The sequence below is a fragment of the Platichthys flesus genome, chromosome 17 (genome assembly GCF_949316205.1).
Source record: "Platichthys flesus chromosome 17, fPlaFle2.1, whole genome shotgun sequence".
NCBI classification, from domain to species: domain Eukaryota; kingdom Metazoa; phylum Chordata; class Actinopteri; order Pleuronectiformes; family Pleuronectidae; genus Platichthys; species Platichthys flesus.
Window position 1 is genome coordinate 9,645,841 of NC_084961.1, and position 21,285 is coordinate 9,667,125.

General features: G+C 44.1%; 1 protein-coding gene across 7 annotated transcripts; it reads right to left on the minus strand.

Annotated features, from left to right (window-relative positions):
* Window positions 1-939: 939 nt before the first annotated feature.
* On the minus strand, window positions 940-21,032 carry nfyc (nuclear transcription factor Y, gamma). Of its 7 annotated transcripts, none has more exons than XM_062409788.1 (11): window positions 20,918-21,032; window positions 10,024-10,133; window positions 9,792-9,860; window positions 8,584-8,697; window positions 6,811-6,906; window positions 5,686-5,862; window positions 3,917-3,985; window positions 3,302-3,454; window positions 2,797-2,901; window positions 2,648-2,704; window positions 940-2,246 (listed from the first exon to the last, which is right to left on the minus strand). In XM_062409788.1, exons 2-11 carry the CDS (start codon window positions 10,120-10,122, stop codon window positions 2,127-2,129), a joined length of 1,059 nt encoding a protein of 352 aa, XP_062265772.1. In that variant the 5' UTR covers window positions 10,123-10,133; window positions 20,918-21,032; the 3' UTR covers window positions 940-2,126. The 7 variants fall into 7 exon arrangements, with proteins under 7 accessions (XP_062265772.1, XP_062265768.1, XP_062265769.1 ...); XM_062409784.1 differs by having other exon boundaries at window positions 9,792-9,863; XM_062409785.1 differs by lacking the exon at window positions 20,918-21,032 and adding an exon at window positions 17,617-17,772 and having other exon boundaries at window positions 9,792-9,863.
* Between the last annotated feature and the right edge of the window lie 253 nt (window positions 21,033-21,285).

Sequence of the window (21,285 nt, forward strand, 5' to 3'; positions counted from 1 at the left end):
GTGACTTCGACTACCGGGGCTTACCCAGACATCTGTGTGGCAGCTGGTCAACGTGGGTGCATGCGTGGGGATATTCATTTTTTACAAAGCCCATCAAAGGGACACTTGAAACTTTTGAACATTGACTCACAACATTCTAAATTTGACCTTCAACTCCGGCTGAAGTGAGCACAGAGCATCTCTGCAAACCCAGTGTTTTTCTGTCCCCGTCATAATTTCTTCCCTTGCTGTTAAAGATTTAGGTCGGATAAGGAATGCAGTCTGATCTGTAAGAGCTGAGCGGTCTCCAGTCAGATAACTCGTGACTCTATTGTTAACTGCTTGCCCTTTGTGGCCCATGAAGCTGTTCCAGTGCTTGAGGAGAGCAGCAGGAATAGGATTAGTGGCTTTCATATAGTCTTGTTTAGGGGGGGGGGGGGGGGGATATTGATTCCACATGTTTGCTAGACTAATGTAGAGCTGTGCACTTTGGATAGGTCCGCACTCATTAAACAATGCCCCCGGTGAAAAACTGTACACCTGTGTTAGACAATATAACAGGTGCCCTGGTACAGTACATCAGTGGCAGTTAGTTTATTTGATCAGTGCTGCCCTCCACTGGTCATTTGGGAACACCGCACAGGCCTCACGCCAACACAATTAAAGCCACAAGTATTTCCTTGTGTGACCATATTTAAAATGAGACTTAATCGCATATAGTACAAACACAAGTAATAATATTTAAGGCACTGGTGGTGAGATGCCTCCACCTGGAGATAGAGTAGTGGGCTGAATGAGTTGGTTCATGTCTTATCTCTTGGCGCTGAAGCATTTCCCTCCTGTCTCCCTGTCCACCATCCACACAATAACAAGATGGTTAACTCGCCTAAAACAGGACAATAACAAACACACACAAATCAGTTCTCAACGCCACAAACCTCCGAAAATACAAAACAGGAGTTTTAGACAAGTCATGATTTTTATTTTATTTTCTCACAAAAGAAAAAAACAGTTTGTTTACAAAAAGGAACATCAAGAATAAAAAACATTGTACCTATCTATTGCATGTCATGCTGGCAGTTGGAACTACATGCAAAAATAACAATAAGAACATTGATAATAATCATTACTGTACAAAAAAAATCATGGGGAAGATACGAGGCCAAACATTTCAAAACTGAAAAGAAAACAAAAATTGAAAAAAGTTTCTATAAAAAGAGAGGGGGGGGGGGGGGGGGTTCTCCAGATGGAGTCATGAGTTTGTACATGAGACTTAAACCAGGGCACAAGACTTAAAAACAACCCAGTTAGAAATGTGTGAAACTGCATAGAGGCGGAGAAGAGCTTCCCCGCTCTAAAGACAGGGGGGCGAACAAAGACAGTGAGCAGAGAAAACCAATGGAGGTGAAGCGATGACCGATCACACAGGTAACAGGAACAGGTTGAAGCCCTTACAACATAAAGTCATGCTTCATCACTGCGGAACATAACACAACACAGAAACTACAGGAAGATCATCATTATCATTGAACTTCTTCTTTGCTGCAAAAAGTGATATGTGAGGTATATGGCTTCATTCAATTCATCAATAAATGACAAACAATGAAGAGGGGATGATTAACGTCGTCACCGGAGGGGAAAGCAGGAGGTGACGGAGAATGAAGAAACCCACGGCTTCCGTCAATCAGATGCCCCCGGACCAGATCATGTTCACAGAGACAGAAACTTTTCGAATTCCTTTTCCAAACGGAGAACAATGGCGGGAATAAAGCTCAACACTTTTTTTTTAATCTTTTTTTTAAAATACTTAAGTTCAGACAAAGACAAGAAGAATAGAGTTGGTTGATGGAGAGACAGCTGACTTGGGCAGGAGATGCATTACGTCTTTACAGATGTGGGTGGCAGAATTACAAAATGTAATCGAAGCGTGCGATCGTGAAAGAGTCAATCAGTGTCCCTTTGGTTTGTGATCCAGTGTTCTAATTTTGTGACAAGATTACAGGACCCTCATCTAAAAGGAGCAGTGCTTAAAATCGAGGGGTGTCGAGCATCCTCTGTGAAGACTGGTGGCGTCCTTCTGCGTCGCATGGACTGGTGCGTGTGGGTTGTCTGTCGTGTGGGTTTGAAGTAAAGGTTCCTGGTTGGGCTCATTCGGTGCTGACCTGCGTGGCCTGTGCGTCAACTGTCTGATTGGTGGACTGAATGAACATTTGCTGGGTCAGCTCCTGTCCTGCTGGCATGGTCACCTGCTGAATCTGATACAACTGCTGTGAAACAGAGAGACAGAGGAGTTGAGGGTTTACGTGTCGTTGGATTTTCACACGTTGTTGGTAACATTAAGCTGGTAGGACAAAGCATCTTTTATATGATTGGAATAGAACATTTATCTATGATCATTACATACAATTTCAGTCAAATACTGACTATAATCAGTCTGATGAAACCACTAATTAATCATTAATGCCTGTTTTGGCATTGATCTCTGTGAGTAATTCCTGGTTTAATAAGAGTAGTGTAATTTTGCACATGTCAGCTGGTTAGCAGCTCGGTGAATGCACAAGTTGAAGAGAGAGATGCAAAAAATACCAACAAGCTACAAATGACAGTGAGTCAGGGGGAAAACAGGAAATAAATCTAGCATTGACACACTATTTGTTGAAACTATTACCTGTCCATCAGTAAACTGGTTGAACTGCTGTCCTTGCTGAACATCTGCCTGTGTGAGCTGAAAACAACCAAAAAAAAAAAAGTTAAACAATTGAGCAATAAAAAAGGAATTACTTTCTGAATGCTCTTTTTATTGGTAACTTGATTTACCTGCTGGGCATTGGCGAGCGTCTGAATCTGTCCTTGGACCACTTGTGCTCCGGAGACAGGCTGAGCTAGACGGATGTATTGTAACTGGCCCGTGTTTAGTTGAACCTGCGGTCGACCAACACAAGGGGGAGACAAAGCTCGATTAAGAGAAAAGGTAATTCGACCGCAGAGGTCACAGCCATTTTCCTGCTATAGAAAGCAGCAGCAGGACTCGTTCACTTTCCCCTGGTGAAGTTAATAAAATGTACTGAAGGTTGGATAATAAAAAGTCCCACAGTGTCAAACCCCACACTGCTTCGTGATTAATGGAGTCTTATTATATCTCATCTTTTGCAGCAAACAGACTTTGCTTAACTTATGCAATTTAATCTGTTTAACCTGATCCATCCTTTGCCTCATGCAATTCCCTGACCCGTCCATGCACTGCTTAACCTTCTTTTCTCCATCACCAACCTCTCCCCTAGCTCCTATCCGTTTTCTGTTCCTGCTTGATGCCATTTCTTACCGGGATTTGCTGAATCTCTCCCGTGTTGGTGATGATCTGCTGCATCACCTGCATAGTCTGGCCCTGGCCTTGTGCCTGAGCTTGACCCTGAGATGTGGTCTGGACGATCTGCAGCTGTTGGCCGTCACCCACCTGCATGGCCACTGGCGCACTCTGACCGAGAGAAAATAAAAGAGAGAAAAAGAGAGAAGAGAAAAAACAGACAAGAGCAGAGAGGCAGACAGAAGCAGAGAGAGAGAGAGAGAAGCAAAACATTAGTCCTGGTAAAGGCCTGTAGTGTAAGACAGACACAAAGCAAAGGCCTTGGAGATCAACCTCCCCTGGAATGTGATTTTAACCAGAGGGACAAAAGCATGTTTCCCTAAGTATTAAAAGTCAGTTTGAAGATCATCAGAAAGACAAAAACAAAATGGGGACATAAGGTGACAACGCAGGTTTTGTTCTCCTCTGTCTGTCACACTATCCAGGAAAGGTCACCTGATCTCATGCTGCGTCTTCCTGTATAGACCTCAGTCAGCTGAGCAGGACAGAGCTCATAGGCAGGAGGGTTGGCCTCTATCTGTCTGTGTGAGTGGTTAGTGAAGATTTAAAAAGCATTTGTGCATGCGTGTTTACCGTGATGGGTGTGCCCTGTGATTGCACCTGCACTTGCTGTAACTGCTGCATGGTGGCACCTTGCAGCATCTGATGGCCGCCAGAGTAGAATGAGAAAATGAGAGAAAGACACAGTGAGAAAAGCAGCAGCAGCAACAGCTTAACACATGAATGCAAGCGTGGAGTGTATACACAGAAAGCTTCAATGCTAATGCAGCAAAACAGTGACATTAGCAGGAAACAGCACCTGCAAGCGTGGTAATGAGATGTGCAAGTAAAACAAGAGAAATGAGTGGCTGAGTGAAATGGAAAAAACACATAAGGTCCGGTTTTAAGCCAGCTGAGGTTTCATGTGTCTTATGAGACATTTTGTGACCTGAGAGAAAACTAACAATCGGTACAACAGTGACAATTAGCGGCACTGAAAACTCTGCACATTGAATAACAAGTATAGAATATGAAATGAGATCCCTGCTCATCACCTTTCACCATTCAAAACTTCCTCCATCTATTTTATGTTCTTCAAACTTCTACAAGGCTTTGTGCTAACAACTCACTCCACCAATCTATTATACCAAAGAGGAGGGCAGTGACGGGATCCTGATCTCTTTATATCATGGAACACACAGAAGATGGATTGCAAACAGATACTGGAAGACATTAAAATAGATAAAAAAAAATTATGCTTTCACAGAGTACCTAAAGGCCTATACTTTCAAAGTATTATGTTGTAAATTGACTACTATTAGGTCTATGTAAGGTGAGTGTCACAGTGTGACCTCCCTGTACTCATCGGGGACTGCAGCAGCAGCAGCACTGGTGAATCAGGCCAGGTCTAACTGACAATGACAGCTCAGCTAAAGGCAGTCTGCTGAAGCAGCATGAAGCACCACAGCAGCCCAGCAGCACAGCTACATGACGTGCAGAGACTAAGCTGGTCAGAGGAGGCGCTTACGAGCAAAAGTAATCGGAATGGGATCATTAGAAAGAGAGATTACTGAATGCAATCCTAATTATGTGTTTTTATTATCTTACTGTTTTCAGTGAAGCACTGTGGAGAATTCCTCTCCGCTCGTCGGCTCTGTGTGAGTAAGTATGTGTCTGTCTGTTTCTGTGTGAGTGTTTGCTATTGGCTCCATTAAGAAACAGTTATTGATTTACACTTTTGGTTTCTTTCAGCTTTTTCTTCTGTAGCTGTACTAGATTATTTTTATTTTGTAATCAAACATTTACCTCATGTATAAAGCAAAACATTGTTAATAACATGATTTCAGAAATGTATGTATCTAAGCTGATAGCCGACATTTCAATCGACCACAAGAGGTATTTTTTTATGTCTATGAACATAAGTGGTAAAAGTAAATAAAAGATAATGGGATGTTGTGAGATTGATCAGGCTCTAATAATGTCAATAAAGCCAGGCATGGCGATGAGCCAGCAAAAAGCCTTTTGCAGCGCGATTCCCAGGAGTGAGTGGAGTTTAGAATGTGCTACTTAACACAACCGGGGAGAGGTAATCCTCCAAGTGTTACACACACGCACAGGTTTGTGCAGTTAACTTCATTAGGATACTGATGCACTATATTTTCTTGCAGTGCAGTGCAGAAGTTATTGGCTGAATTTTTTCAGACTGTCATAATAATGCCTGAAATTCTGATAATACAGCTGTGGTTGAATTTAGTAGCTGCTTGTTAAATTATGTGTGTGTGTGTGTGTGTGTGTCCTTTGTTCTCCGAAGTGCTTTGTGACAGACCCTGTGGAGAGCTCTTGAAACAAGGTGTAAGTAGTACCTGTCCTTGCTGTGGCTGTGCGATGATGATCTGTCCAGGCTGGATGGTCGTGGCCGTCTGTCCGCCCTGTTGCTGCACTTGTTGTGTTCCCTGCACCTGCACGGCTCCGGGCTGCTGGGCCAGGGTGAAGTAGTACTGCACCGGCTCTGCAGGAGCTACTGACTGACGCATCTCCTCCTTTAGATGAGAAAAAAAACAAACACACACATACACAAACAGAAGAAGGCATATCAGTCCATTACATCTCCATGAATTATTTTTGCTGGTGTAATGGAAGAGGGAGTCACTCTGATAAATAACTGATGGGATGTAGCAGAGGAGGAGTAATGTAATCTGGATGTAAGCTCCATTACTGGCATCATACTGGTCAATACCATTCACCGCCGGCCTGGACAACGCTGAACATATGTTTAACTCTGACAAGCCAGGAGCCAAAATGTTTGTAACTCCACGAAAAATATGAGATTTAATGATTTAAGACTCAGGCTTAGATCAGCAGGTTAAATGTTTGATGGCCTGGGGACTTGAACCAATTCGTCTACCAATTCTTTAAAATGTTTTTATCGTGAACACTGACCTGTGTCATTCGGTCTTATAAATGAGCAAGGCTTCATCTTGATGAGGTTTCTCCATCACCAGAAGCGTAAACAACCCTCTCCCAGCTCCATGACAACACAGCTGAGAGTGTAGGATGTTTACATGCCTGGAGACAGTCTACTTGACAAACAAATTTAAATATCTCACCCCTCCATCTTGTGCACAAAACGTCTACACAGTATATCAATCTTCTGCCTGAGCAAAACTAGTTCCTGGGAAGGGATATGTTTTACGTCATGAGAGTACTAGTAACTATTAGCTACCTACTGATCCAACTAGTAGCCACAGGGAGGTAGCTGTTGGCTGTCAGAGGCAATAAGATGCTGCAAACATCCGACTGAAAGCCCTCGGTGTCCCAGCTTCCAGTCAAGGATGTTTACAGCCTCTCCAGGTTGCCAACATCAGAAAAGCTCCTGAGATGAAGAGCCAAATGATCGGCACTGCTGTCTGCACTTGGGATACACCAACAGTGTGTGCCAATGACTGTGCTGGTCATAAAAACAAAACTAAAAGTGTGTGCTTCCCTACCTGTCGTTTAGGGGGCTTCAGGTCGTCCCGGGGCACAATGTCAATTAGGAAGTCAAACTGGTCGAACTTAGTTATTGCCATGGCAATGTCGTTCCTCTGTAATCATAACAGACAAACAAGGTCAAAAGAGTAGGTCGGAATTTAATTATGATAACTAAACATATGCAGCAACCTATATATAAACATACCTCAGAGCATCTCAAAATAACCACACATGAGGCTACCTTTAAATTTCAATAAAGTTCTCAGTAGTGTTATGACAGGTATTTGATATGACAGCCAAGCTCAAAGGAAAACAGGATACATCTCGAGCTGAATCCATAAGTCAACAGAAAATGAATTGTCATCTATAGAGGTAAAGTGTGAGGCTTTGTTGGTTCTCTTAGTCTTCTATGAAAGAAGATTTAACATATGTTGGTTTCCGACTGTTGTACAGGCTCAATGAGTCACTTTAACAAACTCTGATGGGAACTTTTAACAATTCACAAAACTGCTAATCAAGTAAATTATTGGCAGATCAACTAATATTGGAACTAATAGTTGTCGCCCTAGATAAGTTCAACAAGATTTTAACCATGAATGAAGGCAAACAGTTTAATAAAACCAGCCTGCCGTAGTTAGCACACGCTCTGCTGCTATACACCCTCCTATATCCATAGCAGTGTGCTGTCTCTGTGGAATTTTCCACAGGATATTGGCCGTCAGGACCCCCATTGTGGCCCTCCCTGCACTAGACTCTATTTATAGCAGCTTGATTAATATCTGGTAACACCAGGTCACATCTACACTTGTTCTATTGATGAGTGTTGCTATGGTGACCCCAATTTGCGTGCCCTCTTCCACAAACTGATACGGAGGCACTCCTGCATGTGTGTGTGAACACGTGGAAAGGGATGGCACTATTTTCTCCCATTTAAAACACGAACGAATCACATATTCATGAGGTGAAACGTCACAAGCTCCTTGTGTGACATCTGTTGTGTAAAATGCAATTAACATGTAAACCTGCAGAGTTCTAACACGTTTGATGCTAAAAAAAGGACAGACGTCAGAAAAGTGAACACTATTCCAAAGTAGGTCTTCAGTTTAAGACCCTCCAATCTCTTTTTCAACCTGCGTTGGTATATACACATTTCCATGGCTGCTTATCTCTCAGAGGTATGTGAATGGCTAAAGTGGACTTAAGAGCTATTCAGCCCCACAGTTTTCTCCTCTTGACATCAAGGTGAGACAAACTCCAGCCTGAATTTCCCAACTGCTTCCATCAGCACTCTCAATCTCTCTGCTCCCTTTTCCGTTTAAATCATTCCAGAGTCCATCTTATTCAACTTGTGGACATCAGAGCAAGCAAAATGGCACAAGAGGGAAAAAGTGGGTCACCAGCGGCCGCCTGGCTTTTTTTTTTTTAAGTCAGAGGAGGGAGAAAGAACTAAGCAGGGGGGATAGTACTTAAGGGGCTACTTGTATGAGGCCTATCTTTGTATACGCACACAGAGGAATACAAAGCAACAAATGAAAGGGTCTAAAAAGCAATATGCATGGAATGAGAGATGTATTACAAAAGAAGAAGGTGGCAGAATAAGGATATTTTCAGAAAGTAGAGAAACAAGTGATAGTAATGTTATCATTACAAAAGACTAATGTGACAATTCCAAGAGATTAGAAAGAAATTGCTTAAGAAGGGAGTGGAAAGAGAGAAAACTAACACAGAAAGGTTAACTACTTTGAAGTGTGGTGAAGGGCGATCGGATAAAGGTAAAACAAGTCCCTGACCTGTAGTGTGCGTCTCTTGTTGTCCTCAGTGTGGATCCACGCTCTGAGTGTGAGCTCCGTGATGAAGATCTGAGCTGCCTTGGCAAACAGAACCGGAGCCTCTGCACTGATCATCTGTGTAACGCAGATGGAGTTGCATTTAGTTAAATACACCTGCAAACTTTTAAACATCATCACACATCAGCTACAACATGAATCACATGAGTAAAAAAAACTGCAATACATTCACAGGTGCTGCAACCCACAGCACTACTCAAACAGAAGATAATGCTAAGCAATAGAATGTCATTAGCTTTTACAGTTTTGAATTACCTTCAAACCCTTACTCATCCCTATAAACAGCTCTTCTTCGTTGTAAAGTCACTGGTCTGCAGGTCTAAGGACTTGAAGTTCTTTGAACTGAGTGGCATTGAACTCTGACCAACCCTTGCAATAATTGGTTAAGTGTTTAGAATGAATGTGAAGCTTAAATGCTGCAAGTGAACTGGAATAATTACCCACATGTGGTTGAACTGGAATAATTACCCGCATGTGGTTGCACACATGCAGAAAAAGCTGCTGCATCAGAGCTGACAGAAGGGTCCTGTCTTCAGATATGCTAGTGAGCTCCTGATCTCTTTACCGCTTTAAGCTGCTGCTTAACTCAGGAAATGCTCTTGACACGACACAAACACACATTCATGTTCCCAGGCTTTCTCTTTAGAGACTGTGAGGAGCGCTGGGTGATATTCTGGCGCCCACTCCTTCATGCCAGCAGCTGTCTAGTTGAATGAAACTGACAAATATTAGGAGATGGGTGAGTCGCTTTGAACTGAGCTATATGCCACTGATCAACTAAGGATATCTGAACAAACAACTGATAATATCCTTCCATTATAAAATACTCTTCACTGTTGAGTCCAGCAGGCTTTTTATGGGCACTGAGGTGACTGAGGAGGAACGCCATATTTAGGAATATGATCCTTAAAGGTCCGGAATGTAGAATTTAGTGACATCTAGTGGTGAAGAAGCATGTGGCAGCAGAATATACCTCACCTCATCCTCCCCTTCCAAACATGAAGGAAAACCTTTTTCTACAATCTTCTTCTAAATGCTCTCTGCAGTAATGATACAAATGTTTGCCGTGGATTTAACTTCTTAGGTCCATGCAGGGGGCAGCCTAGCAGTGGTAACACATATTCCGCCATTTAATCGAGCTCTCATCTTACTTTGACATCCTCATCCAGCTTCATGATTTTCTTGATTCGGGCTAGAGGCAACTCCTGCACACGGAAATCCTTCTGAAAGCAACAGACGACTGTTAGTTTATGAACAGAAAAAGGCACATGTGTTTTAATATCTACATTTATGTCTGTTTGAAATCATATCAAACCACTGAATCTCAGTGTTGAATTTGCAAGTTTTGAGAAAGTCCTGTCTGTTTCCTTGGGCGAAACGTACCACAGTCAGGTTCCTGATTTCCTCCATGACACGAGGCCAGAAGGACTGCAAGGTCTGCTGGGCATCGCTGCCCCCAGCTCCAAACGCATCCGCAGACATCCTCTACTATGCTGCATGGAGAGATGACGGGGTCACAGGGAGGGGAAGAAGACAAAGAAAAGGTAATTATTAGAAAACGCAACAACAAAGACGTGACGAATCAGAGATGCTCATGATAAAGAAACGACAGTCAGTCCAAGCCAGGCCTTGAACTGCCAAGAGTGCTTCCCCAGTGTCATAAACACATGTCCTATTGCAGCCTATAAGTATAATATACAGTGAAATCTAAAAGAGAGTCCCAACACGTTTCTATTCCTGTCACTGTGGGATGTTGACATGCCCAAGAACCCACCACCAGACTGGCTGCACACTCTTTGATTGTGAATGGCTCTATAAACTTAGACACATAGCTGCAGCTCCTCTGCAAACACAAGCATGTCATGTGAAAGTCACTTGCTCCTTGTGACCCCATGCAGTGAGGACACATGTGCGTTTGTGTCAAGGAGTAACTATCTTGTGACAACAACTAGGCCCTAGTTTGTTTTTAAGGATGGACATTGTGAACAAACACAAGTAGACGCTCGCAAACTCATAAAAAGTTGTAAAGTGAAATGAAACGGCTGTAACACACATATGCATGTTGACATAAAACATTGCTTGTACAAGGGGTCTGACAGTTTGAAAGAGGATCCAGCAGGTTACTATGGCATGCCAGGAATCTGCTTGGGGAATATTGGCCTGCCTGTCTGAGCATGCCAAGCTTGGCGTGTCTGGATCGCACTCTTTCCCTCTCACGCTTTTCTCCCAACCTCAGTAGGTCCAGAAGAAGTGAGAAGAAAACGTAAATGGTGGGGGGCAGAACAAGAGATGAGTGTGTGAAGGTACTCGAGAGAGACGGAGTGTGTTTGTGTGTGTTGCTGAGGGGAGGGGTTGTCCCTTGTCCGGTACAGCATTTATTCAGCAAAGACAAAGTGCCAAAGGCTTTAACAGGGGGAGGTAAGAGACAGACAGGGCCTCAGTCAGACTGCTGTGCAAACCTAGCTATGTGGGTCAAACAAGACAGAAAGAGGGAAACACGGAGGGAAAGAGAGAGATGTGACAGTACAAAGAAAAAGAGTGTTAGGAGAAAAAGGAGGGGGGTGTCTCCTCTTTATCGTCTCTTTCTTTTTCTCACTCTGGGCCAACAGGCATGAATGGCTGCAGCTCCGGTCCAACTGACAGAGTGACACAATACAAAAAGACAGCTTTTCAAACACTTCACCTGGCGTCTCTACGTTCTCTAACAGTAGTGCTGTACGGGACTGTTTTGACACACGGCACAGCTCCTTTTTTCCAACCAGTTAAGTGCAGCTTTAAATATTTTACACCGATAAATCGCTAATTACGAATGCAGAGCCTTTACCGGATTGATTTTTGAAAGGTAAGATTCGATCTCTGGCATTTGTGGAAGATACTGAATAATATAGGAGAAGCACTGTTGCATCCTGCTCTGTCGTTCAGTTTTTTGACAGAGAGAAACCTAAATCGATGAGGCAGAATGGCAGTGGGGGTGGCTTTATATAAATCAATCAGGCCGCTTGTAGCTATGACATGCCAGGCTAGTGATTGACCTTGACAATATCTCCCCTGCTCTGCCGGACGCTCCAGCGTCCAGTTGCATTTCAAGGTTAATTGAGATCATGCAGTCAGTAGAGCAATCCCAGCATTCCATGGGACAGAAATGACTGACAGGAATTGTAGTTACTCTTTATCTACCCGCTGGTTGAACTAACCTCAACCAGTTCTTGTGCAGCCTCTGTGCACTTTGCGGCACCATGACCACGCAAATTAGTTTGTCTAGCTAAATGGTATTTGACCACCCGTATCAGCACTCGATCTAGTGATAATTTGGAATAACTCAACCTTGTGTGTCTGTCCTCTTCTGCCAGTTTGTGCGGCACTCTCCAACAAGTTAGCCTGATAAGAAACAATAATTAGGCATTTCCCTTAACAGCATTACAGGGAACCATCTGGCTAATTACCATGGAAACATTGAGGGGGATAGGAGTTAAAACAGCAATTTTTGTGATTTGTTAAAAAAAAGCAGGGTTAGGGTTCGCACCACAGCTCCTTCTGCTCTCTCACACATGCCTCACTTCTCGTAAACTCCTGCCCTTTCTTTAAAAACAGAGCTGTTATTAAGTCACATGCACCACAACCCCCTCTCTCTGACCCTGTGACCTTCAATGTAAATACACAGCCACGCACTAACCACAGCAGATGCAGGGTGGAGGGTGAGAGTGTGAGTCAGTGTCAGAAAAGATTGAACATACGAGAAAGAGAGAGGGGCGAGGTATCAACATGTCCTTGGGTGTTGCTCCCGCAATAAGCATAGCGTGTTGTACCTACCATGTATCAATATTACCATATTTCCCCTGCCTTCGCATCAATGGAAAGTTTGTGTGGGAGAACGTCTAACACATGAGCGCAGAACATTATGTCTTCTGCTGACTTTATGCAACACCTTCTATGGTCTGGGTCTAGACCAGTCAAATAAACACACTGAGTGGGGCTATCCACCGCACAAAGAAAATCAATGTAATTTTGAGACTCCCTGAGAGCTAATAAATGTCAGTGTTATAAAGGTTGTAAATGGTTTGGAGAAAAAAAGCCAGTGTCAAGGCGGCTTTTTTTCTGCAGTGGTCCTCTTCTTACTACCTGTTGTCAGTAGTGTACGTTGCTACAGAGAAAGTTTCTGCAAATGTACTTTAATTTATACTTTTCTTATTTCCTAATACAGTGCATCATTGTGTCAAAAGTGACAAGCTCATCTATGCTGCGTTGTCCTGTAGGCTATATTAGGGTACGTGTTGTTGTTCTGCAATGTCCAACTCTCCTCTCCTCTTCCCTGCGGTTCTGTTGTCCTTCATCAGGTCATTCAGACAGAGAGAGGCCGGTGTTGGGTTTCCAATGCTCTCTGTGTGTGTGTGTGTCTGTCTTTGAGGACAAACGTGATGTCTGAGCTTTGTCAACATTTTCCACCGCAGCAACTTGCTCTTCCTCTTTATCGCTCTCCCTGTCTCTTCTCCAGTGCTTCCCATCTCTCTCTGTGTTTCCTCTTCCTCTGTCTTACTTACTTTCACCTGATCCCCTTTGCTCAACTTCTCCCGGAGACTCAATGTTGCTCTGCCTGCAGCAGCTGAATCAGCGCTAATGTTGTTCCCTCCTGGCCCAGTCCTGCATCTCTCCTCTCTCGCTCTCATCCCTCCCTGCCTCCCCCTCGCACTTACTGGCACGTCACATCAAGTGGCCACTCACAGCAGCATCAGCGACTCGCTCCAGCCCTGACATCACACCACTTTACGTGAGCCTCCAATTCCTGTCCAAATAAACCTGATAAATGCATGCAGAAGACCGGAAAAATAAAAAGATAATATCAATTAACCATGTTCATTTGTCCTTTAAGATTTGTAAAGCCTTTCAGCCTGGAGATCCACATACATAGGTATAATTGTATAAAAGGTTAGTAAATCCATTAATTGGTATTTGGTTATGGTGAAATGTTCTACAGTTACAGTCTGGGAAGAAGGGCCAACTTTTCAGTCTCACAGGTCGCTGTGCTGAAGAAGAATTAATTTCATCACAGATCTTTCCATCAAGCAGGGTGGACACTTCACATTAAAGAGCATGTGCATTTAAGAAGACCTGACTTAGAGAAACTCAGTGTCAACGGGTGCCAAATATAATTTCTGTTAAGTGAGAATTTCTACAACTCATTTGCAAGGAAGCGGTTGCTGTAAATGAATCAGTGTAGTCCTTCAATTAATCTGTAATCCAGGGCACAACTAGTTTTTAATTGTGCAGTTAATTGCTTTTAGAATATGTTCCAGACCTAAATCTTCACAACTCCTTTTTAACACCAGAGACTGTTCATATACATGGATTAGGGAGACTGTGCTGGCAAATGACAGAGGGAGGGTATGATGACATCGAGGAGGCACAGATGAGCCCCCACCCAACACAACCTCCCGCATTATTTATTATTTGTGGTTACTAACGATTAAACCACCGGGCTGTAAAAATAACAAATATATACCCATAAACACTGGTTACATTCAGCGATATGATATCAAGCAAAAGACATTTTATAAGGACATAATACCAGCTAACGGACATGTCTTTAGCAAGAGGTCATTTTTCCACAGGCTGTGAAACTGTCAGTGATGCAGAATGGACCGTTCTGCAGGAAGGTCACTAAAGGTTGACGTCTGCGAGCTTTAAACTGGCCGGCTAAGCAGAAAAAAGCAATGTATCCCTGTTTAAACAACATCCATCACTGTTTAACAGAATAAATAATTCAACCACTGAATCTTCACATACATCTTTTACCACGACGGTTTTATTCTGATCTACTGTATCTAAAATGACAGAATAAACAGCACATGCAACAAATGTCATTCTTATAAACATTCAGTTTAAATGACGGCCATAAATCAAAAGGGGACAAGTGTACATATCCTGTACTATTAAAGTGTTCACCTTGATGAACCCAATCACCAATGCCACAAACACACTGGCACAGTTACATCATGCAGGGTTAATGATCTACTGAGGCAAGAGAAAAAAACAAGAAGTTCCCAGCCAGAAATTACAGATTAACTACTGGAAATCCCATCACATTTTCACAGATGCTGTTGCAAATTTTTTGTGATTTAATGTGAATGGACGGGGTTATAATAACAGACAGTGCTCTCTGGGACCCACGGAGTAACATCCCTTCGGCTCGGCTGGACCGATCCAGTTGACCAAACAGCCCCTGCAAACTTTGCCCTTGGTTCTGCTTCAAGCCAACTCCAGGAAGTGCTAGTCACTGATCTCCCAAGGTCATTCAACAGAGGAGAGAGAGAGAGGGAGACCAGAGCGGGGAGGAGGGAGGGAGCGCTAGATGAAAGAGAGAAGGGGAGGGACGGGGGGAGGATAGAAAAGGACAGGTTTTTCAACTTTCACTGCAGCACTTAAGTGACCCCAGTGGTTCAGGCCTTGTACTTTCTAAGAAGCTTAATGAAAACATCACATACTTTACATATTAGCTATGTTCCGTATCCCCTTTGAGTTTCGCTTCTCATCCCCGGCTATATGTTTCCTTCTCGTTGCTGACAGAGAGACTGCAGGGAGCCAATCTCACATTCCTGTGACCTTCATCCAATGCTAGGCCCAGTCCCTCGCGTCAGAGTAGGCAGGGCTACAGCTACCTGCATATTACATGCTGGAACACAGCTGACTACCCCTGGCTAGCCACACACACAGGCCTAAGTGACAGTGTGCCCATGTAAAAAGAGAGGGGGCAAGGACAAAAGAGCGTACGCATGGTAGTAGTGGTCACCTTAGTGATAAGATAAAATGCCTGGCGATTTCGAAGTGGTTTGCGTGTTTCGTTTACTCTTTCTTCCCCGGTTGTGCCTACGGTACAACAAAGGGCACAGATGATATTCAAATCTCATGCAGACAGCAGCCAGCCCTGGGATTTGGCAGCAAGGGCTTCAACTTAGGGTTTATTTTTAGTTTCCCTCTCTCAGCCTCTCGCACTATCTCCCTCTCTCTCTCCCCCCCAATGGGAGTTTGTTTTGTCAAAGGCACCAATGGAAACTTTCAATTAAGAAGCGAGGGAGGGGAGAGAAAGGGAGTCATAGGCAAGTGAGAGGAGAGGCACCCTCCAAAGATTCCATCAGAAGAGATCAGATCAAACTATAAGCCTCCTCTGCCCTTGAAGCTGACAGACTGACAGTTTGTCCCATCTGGGCGCCTGGCACGGCCGGGGAAGGGGCCTGAGGTCATTGCAACCAGCTGCACCTCCACCACTGGAGACCCCTGACACCGAGAATGAGAGATATCCTCTCGCGGAGTTCTCAATATACAAAAAATCTCCTTTCAACTTGGATGCCATCTTTGGTGCCCAGCTCTGCGTCACTGTCTGGAGCTCACAAAAAAAACAAGGGAATCTAATCGAACACAGGGTCCGACAAACATCCTGATGTTACACAGCCTTTGAGACATCAACGGCAACAAGATAGTGAAGCACATCTAAGCACAGCGTTGGAGTTTGACACTTCTATGTGGCCGATTATTCAGAGTGAGGGGTTCAGTGTTTGTCTGTGTGGCGCTCCAAATTCAAAACACAACAATAACAAATATAGACAGATTCCACAGAATATTGTTTCTTGAAGGGAGATTGGATGAAAATATACAACATGAAGAAATATCACAGTTTGTTCAAACCATTTTGCAAAAAAAAAAAAAAAAAATACGCTGTAGTGAAGTGACAACTGAAGGACATGTGTGAGAAGCGCACACGCACACACAAAGCACAACTCCAATCTTTCAAGGAGAGTACTACAGGACGGGAGAGGGAGGGGGCCTGAGGACAGCTGTAAAGGACAGACACTGTCTCATCACTGCAGGGCAGGATGGAGAGAGAAAACATCAGAAAGTGAGCAGATCAGAGGAATTTATTCACAAAATCTAAGCCTGGCCAACTTAATGAGTCTTCTCTCTAGGTTTGTTTTTTCAGCGATCGGACTTACCTCTGTGCCCTTCATGGTGAACAGTCTGCCCTGTTGGAGCGGAGCAGAACAGAGGGAAACAGATAGCCCTGTTCAAGTCTCCTTGAGCGCATGCAGCAGCAGCAGCAGGAAGAAGAGGCACAGAGGTTGACAGAAAAACTCTCAAGCTCCTTCACTTCCTGCAGTCCCCTTATCGTATCAACAGACAAAAGGCACTCTGGCTCCACTGGATGGCTTTAAAAAGGTTCTCAGCCCGGACACACAGAGGAGAGCAAGTCGTCCCCCCCCCCCCCCCCCCTTCTTCTTCTTCTTCCCCTCCCCCTTCTCTCTCCCACTCTCCCTTTACACATTGCCCGGTCTCCTTCAGCAGCCCCCCAGCGTCCTCCTCCTGCACAAACATACAGGCCCGTCCCTCCTGTTTCTCTTCTGAGCAAGTCCCCAACTCGCTGACCTTCTGTGTCTCTCTGCCTTCTACACCCCCTAACCCCTCTCCCTCTCTCTAACCAGTGACCTGTGCATTTGTCTTTGAGCTGACCCCTGGCCCAGCGCACAGAAGAGGGCGAGGGGGAACAGAGAGCCCGGCACCGCAGCAGGCAACAGCAGGCAAACAGTACAGCGGCACTCCCGACTCACAACAGCAATCTCTAGCCTCCTTCCCCTTTAACATTCAAGAGTAATCAATCTAGCATGCTACATGATACTCAAGCCCCGCCTCATAGCCGGCTCCCGCCTCATTCTAACACTTGCAACCAGTAAGAGGACAGGTTCCTCCTATGCCATTGGCTGCTGCACACACAAGTCAGCTCTGACACATTGCCTGCTCCTCCCATTTCCTACTCCCAACCCCCTTTACCGACAGCCAACTTCCTGCTCTAAGTTACCTTGAGCTGCAGGATAGGGGTCAGGGAAAATAAATGGGAAAGAGAGAGAAGAGAGGAGAGAAGGTGGAAAAGAGCAAACAAAGTTGTGAAAAGCTCTTTGGGGAGTGTGTGAGAGTATGTTCGTAGTGGCTTGCCTCTGCATGGTTTGTCCTCTGGCGGTGGCTGCCTCCCCTGCGGCTGAAAAGATGAGAAAGGTTCCACGGGCTGCTCTCTGACAACTGCTCTCTGCTTATTTACAATGTCAAACTAAATGTCTCCCTCTGCCCCGCCTCCTCTCTGACGCTATAGGCTGAGAGCATAGTGATGCAGGCGGCCACGATGGCCCTCACTGGCTAAAACAACTGCCAGGATGGATGCCGCATGTTGCATCCACATGATTTAAAGTACAAAAGCATCCTATCCAGTCTCGCTGTCTCATACGTGTGCAAAGACATACATGCACACACACACACACACACACACACACACACACACACACACACACACACACACACACACACACACACACACACACACACACACACACACACACACACACACACACACACACACACACACACACACACACACACACACACACACACACACACACACACACACACACACACACACACACACACACACACACACACACACACACACCTTTTTGTCCTTGCTTGTCATTCATCCTTGCTCACAGCCACAGGTACAAACCACATCTAGCCTCTAACCGACCTATTTGTTATAATGAGATTCATTCCACTCTTAATATTATGCTCACAGAGGAGAACAATTGTCTACATGCATGGTCAGTAATTACTCATTTAGAATATGAATTAGATAAATTAGACTTAATTAAACAAATTCTCATGAGTCGTGGGAAGAGATTTATGCAACTTGCAACATGAAACCAATGAAACCCTAATCATGGTGTTGATTAAATTAATACAAAAACGAAATGCTGCATAACAGATCATTGCAGAGATTTGCACAACAAAAAAAAAATCAGCTGACTCGTGAGCATAGAACGGAACAGAGATGGGGGGGTGCAACTGAATCTCGCCCTATTTGTGGATAAACAAGACTCAAGAGATATGGGTGAAAGTCTGTAAACAAAGACACCTTTGTCTTGACTCCAAATCCTCCGCTAACAGCAACTTCCACAATTAAAACACCATCAAAAAACCATGTCAGCAATGTCCTACAATGTCCTTCTTGTTAACTCGCCACTTGCATAAGGTGCCCACTTTCTACACAGTAACCTTTACTTATGAACACCAAGGCAGGACACTGCTGCTCACGTGCAACACTCACGGTTTTCAATGCACCACTGACTATCAGTAATTCCACTTTAAGAGATGTTAAGCTGGCAGTGTTAAGAAGGTGCAGAAAGTTAAAGTGCGATGGTTATGACATTTTGGTTAGAGTAGATTTAGACTTGGGCAAAGAATAATGGCATGGCCCGAGCTTTATGCTCAATATTCCTGCAAATTCTGACTGTAGTGAGAAATACATTGAGCTAAAAAGGGGGAGAGAAGGAGAGCAAACCTGTCCCATCAATGAAAAACGGAGAGGGGGAGGGGAACCGGAAGGATGGAGAAGGACAGAGAGGAGAGTTGTTACAGGATGGGAGGGGTAGAACAAGTGGAGAGAGGGCGAGAGAACAAGACAGACTCAAGAGAAACAAAGCTAAATGTTCCCTTTTCTATTTTAGTGAGGAGCATTGGGACTAGAGCCGGTGCTATAGCCATCCGGTTAATGATTAGAGCAGAGCGGCACAAAGATTAATCTCTTCAGCGTGGCGCCTTGCCAGAGCAATTCTCCTCATAGGTGCATTTCAGCTACCCAAAATGCTTCAGTAATGACACCTGGCAAGGTCACCATACGAATGAGACCTTCCCATGACCTGTGCTGCCCGTAGCGGGGACATGTTTGCTCTCACTGACGCTGTTTAGAGATAAACCTCCACCAGCCAGACTATGGGTTTCATAAATACACAGCACCCTCAGGGTAGTCGGACCAGGCCATGCATTCACCCACAAACATGCACGCACACCGGCGGTTAGCTGACTGACTGCACACAAATGTCTCAGATCAGGTTGTAAATATAATGCAACACAATAAACTGAAGAAAAATAACTATGAAGTGAAGATAAAACTAAAATCTATCAACTAAATCAAATGCAGTACTAAAACCAAATACAGCATCTGGCCCCTCTGCTGAAAATGAATATAAAACTCCACATCACTTTAAATACATATATATATATATATTATCTGGTGATAGGCAGTAGAGGTTGTATTGTTCTTCAGACAAATTAAATATAAATTTCAGTAGGGCTAAATAATCTTTTAAAAATGCTAACTAAAGAACTGCTTAATGCTGAGTGACCTTTGTGTCTTGTTGCTTTATATTTTTTTATGTCTCGACCTTACTATGTAAAGTCCCTGGGGATCACGTATTTTATGATATGGCGCTATACAAATAACATATGTGTCTGCAGTGTTAACTTGATTTGAGCTACGTGCGTTATGTTCATTTGAGTTTGATCGAAACCAAAAGAGTCGCTCACACAGAGTTAGAAAACAGAGACACACTTCAGATTTAGAGATGCATGTATACTGGAAATAGAGCAACTTTGCACCAGCCTTTAATTCGGTTGCGCATTTAAATGGGGTCGCTGCATTATAGAAAGTTAAAGCCTAAAGTGCAGAAGAAACCGATGCAACGTCCCAGTGTAGCAGATGGAATCCCGTATTTATTTATCCCTCGGAAAAAATCATTCAGGATAAAAGCGACATTGAAAAGCACTGCATCGTTGCCGGCTGCTGCTAAACCGCGAAAGCCACTAAATACACACACTTAGCACCGGCAGCTAGCTTGCCTTCATGCTATCGTATGCGAAGATAATGTTAGCATGCTAAAGATGGAGACTGTTGTACAGCACAGATGGCCGTCCGCAGTGAGTGTAACTATAATCACTGGTCAACGTGTCCTGCCATCAAATGAAAGTTTGCACAGCTTCCCGGAGCTGGGAAGAAGCAGCCTAACCAATAAAGACAACGTTTGGATGTGTCCTTCAGACCAATCAAACCTCGGACTAGATTCCACCAATCAAGGTTTTTAGGGGCTAAGCTCGTTCTGCAACTGACGCCATTCGGGGCCCAAGCTAGAAGTGGCCGGTCCGCGTGACTGTCACGGAAGGCGAGAGCCAACATGGTGGACACAAAGCGGCAGTTTCCCGACCCACCCGTGATCCCGTCAGCGGGCCACCAATAAGCGCCTCAGAGCGCGGGGAGGGAAATGGCGCCTGTGTTCATCTTCCAAAACAATCGTCTATTGGTCAAGAACAGGCAAATGAAAACAATGGAAGTAACGGCCTCCGCTTCCACCCAACGCGGGCTGCTTAAACGCAACATCTCCACACACAACATATAATTTAATTCCTTACTCACTTTGTTTTACGGGTTCGAGGTGAAGTCCGACTCGGCGTATTATTTATTTTATTTAGCTAGCAAGGGGAAACAAGATGGCTGCTATTGGAACCGGAAAGAGTTGGACGCACGAACGTGATGACGTAGACGACACGTAGCCCTATGCCGCAGTGACGTAAGCCCCTCATCTCTCCACAAATTCCACTTTAATTCGCTAAATTGAAACGGAAATGTGAGTTTTAATGTGAGTTTTATATTTAATCTATTTACTCCTTAAGTTTTAGTATTGTTGAGATACTTATGCATTTCTTTTATAGGACTACAGTGAAGTATATTCATGCAGCCACTGCTGCTAATAATGATAATAATTGAATAACAATATTCTGTTT

Coding starts and splice junctions, on each gene's coding strand:
- nfyc (XM_062409784.1), bottom strand. CDS start 10,122: ATGTCTGCGGATGCGTTTGGAGCTGGGGGCAGCGATGCCCAGCAGACC. Junction 2,705..2,796: donor CGCTCGCCAATGCCCAGCAG/GTAAATCAAGTT, acceptor GGTTGTTTTCAG/CTCACACAGGCAGATGTTCA. Junction 2,247..2,647: donor ACCAGTTTACTGATGGACAG/GTAATAGTTTCA, acceptor TCTGTTTCACAG/CAGTTGTATCAGATTCAGCA.